Source organism: Enhydra lutris, unplaced genomic scaffold (assembly GCF_002288905.1).
Source record: "Enhydra lutris kenyoni isolate GAN:26980312 unplaced genomic scaffold, ASM228890v2 scaffoldscaffold9, whole genome shotgun sequence".
In the NCBI taxonomy this organism is placed as follows: Eukaryota; Metazoa; Chordata; class Mammalia; order Carnivora; family Mustelidae; genus Enhydra; species Enhydra lutris.
In genome coordinates, this window is record NW_019154093.1 from 44,585,137 (window position 1) to 44,597,916 (window position 12,780).

A 12,780-nucleotide genomic window follows, 5' to 3' on the forward strand; every position below is an offset into this window, starting at 1 on the left:
AGGTATTTTGAGAACCTAGGGTAAGAAAAGGTATGTCAAGGGTCCACTTTGCTCTGTGATACTTCTCAACACATCACAAGTGAATTTAATGAAAATTTTCTAGGGGCTTCACATCTTTTGGAATGCAGTGTATCCGCTTCTATCTTGGGGAAAAAAACATAAATGATTCAAATATTTTTTCCTTTAAAATGAAGTACAGTTGGAGAAGATGAGGCCCTAATGACTGGGCATGTGTGGGGGTTACTAGGACTCAGATGAGCACACGAATGGCTGTGGGCGCTCTGCTGAGCCGTCAGCCTGTTAGCCCCAGCTGCCACAGTCCTCACTAGTTCTACATTTTAATTGTTTTTTTTTTTCTATTTCTAATTATATCTTGTGTCATTTATACCAAAGAAAGATAGCAAGTTAATTGCAGTAAATCCAAATTCGCTTCAAAGTTATCTTTCTCAAACCTGAAGTTGCATTTCATGGATCAAAACTCTTAGATACTCCACATAAGTTTTCTGTAAACTTAAAGCTGCTTTTTAAAAAAAAAAAAAGATTTTCTTTTTCTTTTTGACAGACAGAGATCACAAGTAGGCAGAGAGGCAGGCGGGCGGCGGGGGGACGGGGGGGCGGAAAGCAGGCTGCCTGCTAAGCAGAGAGCCTGATGTGGGGCTCGATCCCAGGACCCCAAGATCATGACCTGAGCCAAAGGCAGAGGCTTAAACCACTGAGCCACCTAGGTGCCCCATAAAGCTGCTTTTTTAAAAAGCCTTTTAATTTAAAAAATGCAATCTTATTCAAAGTCTGAAAAGTCTTATGCAAATTTCAGTCTTATATAAATTTCTCCAACCAAGATTTCAAAAGCCAACAGGAAAAACAAAATATAGTCATGATGACATACATGTCTATCCATTATTTCATTGTGTTATGTAAGGAGAAGCACTTACGTTGTAGCCTGAAGCAAAACACAAAATGTATTAAAGTAAACCATTTCATTTGTTTAAATGCCCAATGGAAGAATTTCAAAAGTCAAAAAGTTTTTATCTGCATTTAATACCTAGTAACTCAGGGTTTTCCCCCCATATTCTGATATACACTGTAACTAAATCAAGCGTAATATAATGTTTTATTTGTCAGAAATTGTTTTCTTCCTAATATTATGTATTTATTTAGGGAGAGAGTGAGCAGGGGCTGGGGGCGGGGGGAGGTAGGACAGGGGAGAGAGAGAGAAAAAAAATCTTAAGCAGTCCCCACGCCCAGCACAGAGCCTGACATGGGGCTCGATCTCACAACCTTGATTTCATGACCTGAACTGAAGTCAAATTGGACGCTTAAATGATTGAGCCACCCAGGCGTCCCTCATAACATAATTTGTTTTAAACAAATTTTGAAGGATGTAATTTGTTATATTGTGGAAGGCTAAATATTGCCAAGGATTTTATTAAACATAAATTTTACAAAATAATATTTGATAAAATAAAGGTTTTAACTTCAAATAATACCCTTATTATATATCACACAAAAATTACAAAGTGATTTTCTAAAGTATTAAAGTATTAAGCTTTTCAGCTTTTTGGAAAAAAGAGCTATTTTTTTTTAAATAGCTTTTCAAAAGCTATTTAGAAACTTTGTTTTTGGTTGTTTTTTTTTAAAGATTTTATTTATTTGACAGAGAGAGAGAAATCACAAGTAGGCAGAGAGGCAGGCAGAGAGAGAGGGGAGGAAGCAGGCTCCCTGTGGAGCAGAGAACCCGATGCGGGGCTCGATCCCAGGACCCTGAGATCATGACCTGAGCCGAAGGCAGAGGCTTTAACCCACTGAGCCACCCAGGCGCCCTGTTTTTTGTTTTAATTAGGAAATACTAGACTACAAAAATGGAGAGCTTTTCCTCTTTTTTTTTTTTTTCATTATTAACATGTAATGTATTATTTGTTTCAGAGGTACAGGTCTGTGATTCATCAGTCTTACACAATTCACGGCACTTGCCATAGCACATACCCTCCCCAGTGTCCATCACCCAGCCACCCTGTCCCTTCCACCCCCGTCCCCTCTAGCAACCCTCAGTTTGTTTCCTGATATTGAGTCTCTCATGGTTTGTCCCTCTCTGTTTCCATCTTTTTTCATTTTTCCTTCCCTTCCCCTATGATCCTCTGTCTTGTTTCTCAAATTCCTCATATCAGTGAGATCATATAGTTGTCTTTCTCTGACTGACTTATTTCACTCAGCATCATACCCTCTCGTTCCATCCACGTCATTGCAAATGACAAGATTTCATTCTTTTTGATGGCTGCATAATATTCCTATGTGTATGTGTGTGTATGTGTGTGTGTGTGCGCGTGCGTGTATGTGTGTGTATAAAACACATCTTCATCCATTCATCTGTTGATGGACATTTAGGGAGAGCTTTTCCTCTTATTTTGAGAAAACTGAGGCTCAGAAAAAAATGAATCATTTGTTCAAAGACCAAAAATAAATAGATGGCAGATTCTAGATTCAAATTCAAGATGATCTGATTCTAAAATTCATGCTCTTACTCACTAATGCTAATGTATGGCTCAGTGGCAGTGGGAACTGGGGTGGAGAGGAGTCTGAGTGGCATTTCAAAGACAAAATCCATAGACAATGCTGATAGCTCAGAAAGATGAAAGATTTGATGAGTGAATGTTCTCTTCTAGCTGAGAGATTTAGGAAAATAGTGTTGCTACCATAAAATACCATAAAAGTAGAAAAATTAATAAATAAGCAAGGCAGGAATTTCATTTAGGGAAAAAGGTGTTGAGACTGATTATGGCTTTGCTAAGTCACAGGTAACATGAAGACTTACAGGTAGAGTCATCATATTAAGCATTTGAAAATACAAGACTTAGATTTTGTTGAAAGTCAGTGCTGAAAATGTAGATTTAGGATCCATCAACTAAGGGCAGTTGTTGAAACCAGAAGAGGTAAAAAAGAATGAGAAGAACATGAGAATCTGGAGACAAGACCTAAAAACAGTAACATGATCTAAGCCTCAAGGAAGGACCCCACTTGTGGGCTAAAGGAGGAAAAAAAGGTGAGCCAAGAAAATAAATAACAAAAAGTTAAAGAAGGACCAGGACAACTTAGAATCATGAAAACCAAGAAAATAAACATGGCTCAAATTTATTGAGCATTTACTGTGGATCAAATTTGTGCTGTGAGTTTCACATACATGATCTTATTTAATCTTTATAGTAACTCAAGGAGGCAGGTCTGTATATCTTTATTAACAGATGAAGACATAGAGGCTTTGCAAAATTAAGCCAATATGCCTGTCACTCAGCTGGCAAGTCCTAGGGCAAAAACTGGAATGTGTGTTCCCAGCCTCTAGGGTCCATTTTCCAACCAGTGGTCTCTAGAGTATGGGAAAGTGTGGGAAGAAAATGTTAAAATTGCAATTATTGTATCTCTTCTTATTAAAATTGCATTTTGTGTATGTTTTACAGCAAGCATCCTATATTAGTATGGTGTTATGTGCATGTTTTCTAAATTAATTAATAAATATGTATTTGGAGCACCTGGGTGGCTCAGTGGGTTAAGCCTCTGCCTTTGGCTCAGGTCATGATCTCAGGGTCCTGGGATCGAGCCCCTCATCGGGCTCTCTGCTCAGCAGGGAGCCTGCTTCCTCCTCTCTCCCTCTGCCTGCCTCTCTGCCTACTTGTGATCTCTGTCTGTCAAATAAATAAAATCTTTTTTTAAAAGTATGTATTTATTAGGGTATATGCTCAAATAATTTACTAATGTAAGGATGCAAAAATATTGGAATCATTTCTTTATTATTATTTTTTGAATCATTTCTTTAAACTGCCATACAAAACTGCCTTTTTTAAAATCATTTTTTAATTTATTTTCAGCATAACAGTATTCACTGTTTTTGTACCACACCCAGTGCTCCATGCAATCCGTGCCCTCTCTAATACCCACCACCTGGTTCCCCCAACCTCCCCCCCCCCCACCTCTTCAAACCCTTCAGATTGTTTTTCAGAGTCCATAGTCTCTCATTGTTCACCTCCCCTTCCAATTTCCCCCAACTCCCTTCTCCTAACTCGCCATGTCCTCCATGCTATTTGTTATGCTCCACAAATAAGTGAAACCATATGATAATTGACTCTCTCTGCTTGACTTATTTCACTCAGCATAATCTCTTCCAGTCCCGTCCATGTTGCTACAAAAGTTGGGTATTCATCCTTTCTGATGGAGGCATAATACTCCATAGTGTATATGGACCACATCTTCCTTATCCATTCGTCCGTTGAAGGGCATCTTGGTTCTTTCCACAGTTTGGCAACCGTGGCCATTGCTGCTATAAACATTGGGGTACAGATGGCCCTTCTTTTCACTACATCTGTATCTTTGGGGTAAATACCCAGTAGTGCAATTGCAGGGTCATAGGGAAGTTTTATTTTTAATTTCTTGAGGAATCTCCACACTGTTCTCCAAAGAGGCTGCACCAACTTGCATTCCCACCGTCAGTGTAAGAGGGTTCCCCTTTCTCCACATCCCCTCCAACACATGTTGTTTCCTGTCTTGCTAATTTTGGCTGTTCTAACTGGTGTAAGGTGGTATCTCAATGTGGTTTTAATTTGAATCTCCCTGATGGCTAGTGATGATGAACATTTTTTCATGTGTCTGATAGCCATTTGTATGTCTTCATTGGAGAAGTGTCTGTTCATATCTTCTGCCCATTTTTTGATATGGGTATCTGTTTTGTGTGTGTTCTTCATTAAGAAGCCACATTCACTTTCTATGGCCGTGCAGTCTTTTAAATGCAATACTAGTTCTAATTGAGTTAAATGAGAACTGTTTATTTCATAGGTTCTTTTCAAATTATCCCTTGGTATTTTCAAAAATTTGTGAAAGCTTTTGGATTAATTCGTTCCTTGTAATCGTAAGAGGAACACAGGCCTTAGACAAGACTGATACCAGCTTTGACTTTTCTGACCATATGACCTCAAACAAACACCTCATTTCTTAGAGCCAGGTGTGTTCATGCGTAAACTGGAGATAATATGTACCTTACAGGGTATTGCAAAGTTTAGCAATATCATACAAAAATAACTTAGCACTGGGCGTGGCACACAGTGGATACTTTAGATTCATTTTTAGTTAGTTAGTTAGTTAGTTAGTTATTCATTTATTGGGGCTGGGCAAGGAAGGGCAGAGGGAGGGAGAAAGAGAATCTGGAGCAGACTCTGCACTGAGCCCAGAACCCCATTCAGGGCTCACTCTCAGGACTCTGAGATTATGACCTGAGCTGAAATCAAGAATCAAATACTTAACCAACTGAGCCAGCCAGGTGCCCCTACAAGTGATACTTTTAAAAGAACAGCAAAAAGTAATAATAGAAGCAGTACTAATTTACTGTAGAGAATATCTATAATTCAATCATCATGTCCCCTCTAAAATCTGGTCACATATACCTCTGGCAGATTTTTGTCTATATTGTCCTCATTTAACCTGAGTACTTGTTTGAACATAGGCAAGAAGTATTTTCCAGAAATACAGAGGCCACTGCAAGTTGGGAATGCCATTTATATGAACTACAGGCATACATTAGACATATTGTGGGTTCAGGTCCAGACCATTGCTATAAAGCAGATATCACAATAAAGCAAGTCAGGTGAAAATTTTGGTTTCCTGGCACATGTGAAAGTTATGTCTACACTATATACTGTAGTCTATTAAGTGTGCAATGACATTATGCCCCCAAAATCTTAATTTTAAAATATTTTATTGCAGGGCTCCTGGGTGTCTTAGTCAGTTAAGCGACTGCCCTTGGCTCAGGTCATGATCCTGGGGTCCTGGGATCAAGTCCCACATTGGTCTCCTCTGAGGGATCTGGGCAAAATCAGTTGAAAACTTTTTGGGAAGGATTCACCATTCTAGATGCTATTAAGAACATTTGTGATTTGTGGAAAGAGGTCAAAATAACATTAGCAGGAGTCCGGAAGTAGATTCCAACCCTCATGGATGACTTTGAGGGGTTCAAAACTTCCATGGAGGAAGTAGCTGCAGATGTGGTGGAAATAGCAAGAGAACTAGAATTAGAAGTTGAGCCTGAATATATGACTGCATTTCTGCACCTCATGATCAGACTTTAAGGAGTTGATTCCTATGGATGAGCAAAACAAGTGGTTTCTTGAGATGGAATCCACTCCTGGTGGAGATGTTGTTTGATAGCACATTACCCACAGTAGAACCTCTTTCCGAATTGGAGTCGATCTTCTCAAACCCTGCCACTGCTTTACCAACTAAGTTGATGTAACAGTCTAGAGAATTTTTTTTAAATTTTTTGACAGAGAGAGAGAGAGCACAAGCAGGCAGAAAGGAAGGCAGAGGGAGAGGGGGAAGCAGGCTCCCCACCGAGCAAAGAGCCCGATGCGGGGCCTGATTCCAGGACCCCGAGATCACAACCCAAGCTGAAGACAGAGGCCCAACCCACTGAGCCACCCAGGCACCCCTCTAACAGTCTAAATCCTCTGGTGTCATTTCTACAGTCTTCACAGCACCAACTGACTTTGCCCAGATCCATCAGAAGAATCACCACCTATCGCAGCTATCACCTTGCAGAATATATTTCTTATCTAATAAGACGTGAAAGTTGAAATTCCTATGTGGCCCATGGGCTGCAGGATCAACGTTGTGTTAGTAGGCAATGAAAGCAACGTTACTATCACTGTACATTTCCATCAGAGCTCTTGGCTAATCAGGTGCATTGTTGATGAGCAATAATACTTTGAAAGGCATCTTTTTTCTGAGCAATAGGTCCCAACAGTGGGCTTAAACTGCTCAGTAAACCATGTTTTGAAATGATGTGCCATCAACCAGGCTTTGTTGTTCCATTTTCAGAGCATAAGCAGAGCAGATTTAGCATAATTCTTCAGGGCCCTGGAATTTTCAGTATGGTCAATGAGACGGGCTTCTGAAAGTCACCAGGTGCATTAGCTCCAAACAACGGAGTCAGCCTGTCCTTTGACGCTTTGAAGCCAGGCATTGTCTTCTCTGTACCTGAGAAAGACCTAGATGGCGTCCTCTTCCAGGATAAGACTCTTTCATCTGTACTGAAAATCTGTTGTTTCGTGTAAGCTCCCTGCATTAATCGTCTTAGCTAAATAATTTGCTGGATTACTTGCTGCAGCTTCTCCCTCACCTTGGGGCTTCACGTTGCACATCTAAGTTACAGAGAAGGCCTCTCCTTAAACCCCATGAACCCACCTCTGCTAGCTTCAGACTTTCCTTCCGCTGCTTCCTCATCTCTCAGCCTTCATAGAATTGAAGAGAGTTCGTTAGGGCCTTGCTCTGGATTGGGTTTATGGCTTTGGCTTAAGAGAGTGTTGTAGCTGGTTTGATCTTCTGTCCACAACTTTCTCCATACAAGCAATAAGCCTGTTTCACTTTCACTTTCTAATCCTTTATGGATTCCCTGGAGTAGCACTTTCCATTTCCTTCAAGAACTTCAAAGTATGCCTTTATAAGAGCAGTGGCTCCTCTTATTCTTGTATAGAGCAGTAGCCCTAAAAATATATTGGCAAAGACATAGAGGGCCAAAGATGTGGCACCCTCAACAGAATTAAACGAGAAGAATGCCACTGCCCACACTTGCATTGGTTGGTGTGTTAATGCTTGTCTACTTGTTTGATGCTCTTCGCAGATCTGTACTCCCGACTTGGTGGTGTTCTTGGCTTGTGCTAATCAGAGGCTCAAAGAAAGATTACTGAAGCGCGCAGAGCAACAGGGGCGGCCTGATGACAATCTGAAAGCTACCCAAAGGAGACTAATGAACTTCAAGCAGAACGCTGCTCCGTTGGTCAAATACTTCCAGGAAAAGGGGCTCATCATGACAGTAAGTTAGCTACACTTTTACATGTCTGGTGTAAGAACAATCTTTCAGATTTCGAATTCACCTGTTCTAGTTTAGAAACCATCTTTACTTTAAAAAAACAAAAGTGGCTTTTCTTGGGTTTTAGATCCAACAGAAAAAAAAATCAGTAATTTTTACTTGCTTTGCCTTGATTAAGTCATTATGATGAAAATACTTTCACTTTAATTTTATAAAAAATGATAAATTTTAATCTTGGCTAGAATTCTATAGCCCCCAAAGATTAAAAGCATTTTTAAATAATTATTTGGATCATTTTAAGTAGTACTTGCCCAATTTCTCAACTCTTCTGTCTGTGGAAACCAAATAAAATTGATAGACTTAAAAACACATAGTTGACATAGTGTTCTATTAGATTTGCATTTGTAAGTTAGGTTTTATCACAGTGTACCATATAAGGAAATGAGATCCTAATAGCACAAAAAAATTTCCTAAGTGTCTGACTTGCTTAAACCAGTAATACTGTCTGAAAATGGAAGGCATTAATCATTCTGCTCTACTAACCCAAAGCTGATATTAATGTTTTCGTAATTAGTTTGTTTTGTGGTTAACGATACTCAATGTACCAATAAAAGATGGGACTGAATCATTATTTAATACAGTTATGAGAATACAGGAAGTTAGAGGTGAAGAGGCAGCTAAATTATAATCCCATCACATCAGAAATTCAAGTATTAAAACAGAGGAGACAAAGGTATTGGTCATCTGAAGAAAACTTTTTTATGGGAGAACAGCTAACATCAGAGCAGCTCCAATGATAACTGGATGACAGCAGAGCTCAGCACATCCCTCCCCCAGCCCTTGGGTTTTTCTCACCAGACCAGAGATTCTTGTCTGGTGAGGTTACAATGCCCAGTAAACAATCTGATGAAAATAATGCATGCCTTTCTTAATAAAATGCACGTAAGATTTTTTTTTTTAAACAAATTTTAAATAACTCTACTGAAGCTCATCCACAGAGCCCCTTTGACCTAGCAATTACTGGGTAAAAAATCTCTTCATTAGACTAAGATGCCCTTAGATCTGAGACAGTCACGACACTTGAATAATAATCTCTTTGTAGCCTTTTTAGCACTCTAAAGAAATATTTATTCGAATGTGCTCTTTGAGTCAAAGTTGTCATGTCAGAGAATTGTAAATCTGATCTGAAAATTGTTCACAGTGCCAGAGTTCATTTTATGGTCTAAAAGAGACATTGAAAATAGGAAAGATTCAAGAAAATCAGGGTGAATGTTTCTCTGGTTATTTTTGTTGGGTTTGTTCCCTGTTTCTCTAGCAAATTACCAGTGCTGACTTCCGCATTGTGTCAAGAGAAAAGAAATTTACCCTGCAGACCAAACCCCCAACTGCAAAGTGCAGAGCCAGAGTTTTAATTGATGTTTGCAAGGCTTAAAGGTATTACCAGAGCGTCTCTGATTACTCCCTGCCTGTCATGTTCGTCATCACAAGCAGAGCAGATTTCCCAAATGAATGCAGAGTGGGGGTTGTTAATTTACTAATATTTTGCATGGAGGTGAAATGCCATTGCCAGTAATTGAGGGAGTCAATAACAATGTGGATAACAGCCTGTAACCTCACTGCTGAAACCAAATAAGCTTCAGGTTAAACGCCTCTAATTATTGGGAGACTTGCCTTGGAAAGTCACCTTTTGAAAAGTGGTGAATGCAAACACAGGCTAGGCTCAGGGGAATAGGATTAGAAAATTTCCGTCTGTCAAAGGAGCAAGTACTGCATCCTGAATCACATGTCCTCCTTCAGAACACGGATCATAGTTCGGTTTTGGAATTAAAATATATTTGGTAATATTTCTGCCTTAAAGATGAGTTAAATAATAAAAACAATCATCCTTATTCATCACAAACATATTAAGATTTTAATTTAAAAACGGGGCGTTAATAGATCAAACCCAAATATTTCCTTTTCTCTGTAGTTTTTTCTGTTGCTTCTACCTGCCCATCTTCATTGATTCATTTATTTATTTAGTAAATATTTATTGAAAATCACTGGGTGCCAGGTGCTAGGGATGCAAAGCTAAATAAGCAAAAGGTAAGGATCTTTATTTTATTCCGTTACAGATTACAAATTCCTAGAACAGTACCTGCCTTGTACATAGTGTGCTCCCAGTAAATGAACAAAACTTACAGTCTGTGGGGAAAGAGATAGTAAACAATGAGTTATTCAATGTGATAACTGTTGCAAAGGAGAATGTACAAGGATCCTCACATATGTCATGCACCGTGTTAGGAATTGAGGGGAACAGACTCTTCCCACCCACAAGTAAGATTAATCATTCATGCTGGTTTGAGGTCCTTAAAGACCACAGAGACCACATCCCTCTTCATCTCGGTGCTTCTCTTCCCAAGTGCTTTGGAGTCTGAAACTCTCACTTGAAATGCTCCAGTGCCATTTAATAAATTCATGATGTTCTAGAACTTGGTCTCCGACTATAAATTGGAGATGACGTTACCTACCACATAATGTTGTATGGGTGAAATGAAAGAATGTGTGTACCACGGAAGAGACTGGTAATGCAGAGACCATGTTGAGGGTACACCATGCAGCCCCACTGCCTGGCTGATTCCAGCTGTGCCACCTACCGACTGCGTGACCCCCTGCGTGACCCCCTGCAGGCTACTTACTGTCTCAGCTGCCTGACCTGTGAAATGGGTATAAACATTCATCCTGCCTCAGTGTAATTATAAAGAGTAAATTGATATCAGGTGTTTAGAATAGTGCCTGAAACGTTGTAAGGGCAATTTAAGTGATTGATATTGTTTCGTAAATTCTTGTGTTTCTTCCTCTCTCTTCCCTTCACCTCTCCTCCCATCTTTTGGAACCTACAATTACCACCAACAATTCTGTGCTCTTTGAGGGCTCTCTGTTGCCTTTTCTCCCATAGATAGATTATTGAGGAAACCCAAAATGCAGAATCAGATTTTAAAAGCTTCATGCCAAATTCATTTTTTCATTTTTTCTTTAAAAGTGTCTGTTTCCAGTTTTTAAATTGCCCAGTGTTTTTTTAACTTCTATATTGTCTGTCTAATCAAGCCATGTAATGGCTGTGGCTGAATAGTGTGATTAGATTGTACGAAACATCAACTCATTTTTTTTCTTCATTTTTTCTTCATCATTGACTCTACCTATTGGCAGATCAAGAACAAACCCAGTGCAACTGAAGAGAAAACCTAATCAAAATAGTCAGGAAAATGTGCTGTTATCTGAATACTGTATCTTATTGACATGGTTCCCATCACTTGGATCTTTTCATTTTGATTCTTTTATTATACTTACCCATATACAGCTATCTGTGCAAGAAATACATGCTATGAAATCACAAGGCTAGGATAGTAGGGACATCATAGAATCTTCTCAGACAACTTTATATGTTGTTTTTTAACTTACTATAGGGTCAGATGTAATTGCTCATCATATCTTTTACAGCTCTGTGCTCTTAATTAAGTTAGGTGCTATGAGTTCTCCAAGTTTGTCAAGAGTTTTGTTTAGAAGTTTGTTTGAGTATTACCGGGAACAAGAAAGCTGTTTATTTAGTCTTACTGGGTAAGCTCTGTTTCATGACATTTTGAAGCACTGGGGCTTGATGAAACTATAGAGTTCTTGAAACATAATTTCCCTTCTATGGGTTTCTCAAAAGTCTCAATAATTATATATGTGTGTAATGATAATTTTTTATCTTTATTTTCAAAGTTAAAGAAACCCAGGTCTGTTTTAATCATCCTCACCAAGTTGGATGAAACTTACTGAAGACATAGCATTAATTACCACTAATGGTAACTTGGGTACCGACTTGGGTACCTGGGTGACTCAGCATTAAGCGTCTGCCTTTGGCTCAGGGCATGATTCCAGGGTCCTGGGATGGAGCCCTGCATCAGGCTCTCTGCTCTGCGGGAAGCCTGCTTCTCCCTCTCCCACTCCCCCTGCTTGTGTTCCCTCTCTCACTCTCTCTGTCTCTCTCTGTCAAATAAATAAAATCTTTAAAAAAAAAAAAAAAACAAGTCAAGCTTAAGTAAATTTGATGAACTATTTAAAAAATATACACAGTTTTGTTCATTGAAGGGCCTTCTAAAATGATTGAAAAATAATAGGGTAAGCTATAATGTTTATATTTTTATTTTCCAAAATGCACTGTGCTCTTGATCCAGCCAGAAAACCATGGCACTCACCAGGGAAATTGTTACACACTTGTGTGCATTGAATAAATGCTACTTAATATAGATAATAATCATTACCACTGTTTGAAAGACATATTTTTAGTGCGCGCACATACACACACACACACGCGCGCACACACACGCACACAAAATTAGGGATGACATGCTTACAAATAAAGTCTCTAGATAAATCTATTTGGCTTTAAGGAAAGCTCCCAACATTTGCCTTTTCTCATTTTGCAGTGGATTAGGAAATACTTCATTGCAGACTGACTTTGGTGCTGGGGAAACCACTGGCAGAGAGAACACATCCTTGTCATAACCACAGTATTGTTAATTCACCAGATACTGTCCCTGAGCCCCCAGGTCACCCCCATATGCCTCATATCATTTCCTTCAAATCTGAGAATACCTATATTATATATTTCAAATTCACCACTGAAACTATGTAGTTCCCATCCCACCAGACACTTGTAGCTGAAGGGAAAATAAACAGGAACAATAAAAGTTAATTTACATAGAACCGAATAATTATTTGTCAATTAACTTAGTTTCCTAGGAGTCGACACCACCATTTAAACCCAAGGACACTTATCTCTAAGCAGCCAGTGCATAGCCATTGGTTAATCATCACCATCTCCACTAGCATTGCCGCCAGGAGGTGGGGCGGGGTGGGGGTGGGGTCAGGGTTGGGGGTGGGTGGAAAAGAAATCTAAACAGCACAAACCC

The 12,780-nt window shown here is 39.3% G+C and overlaps 1 protein-coding gene across 1 annotated transcript in view; it reads left to right on the forward strand.

The window, feature by feature from the left end:
- Positions 1-12,780, forward strand: part of LOC111143432 (adenylate kinase 5) — a 244,372-nt gene that overhangs the window by 53,427 nt on the left and 178,165 nt on the right. The window contains exon 6 of the mRNA XM_022497172.1: positions 7,655-7,846. Coding sequence (XP_022352880.1) covers positions 7,655-7,846 — 192 coding nt within the window. The remainder of the gene's footprint in view (positions 1-7,654; positions 7,847-12,780) is intronic.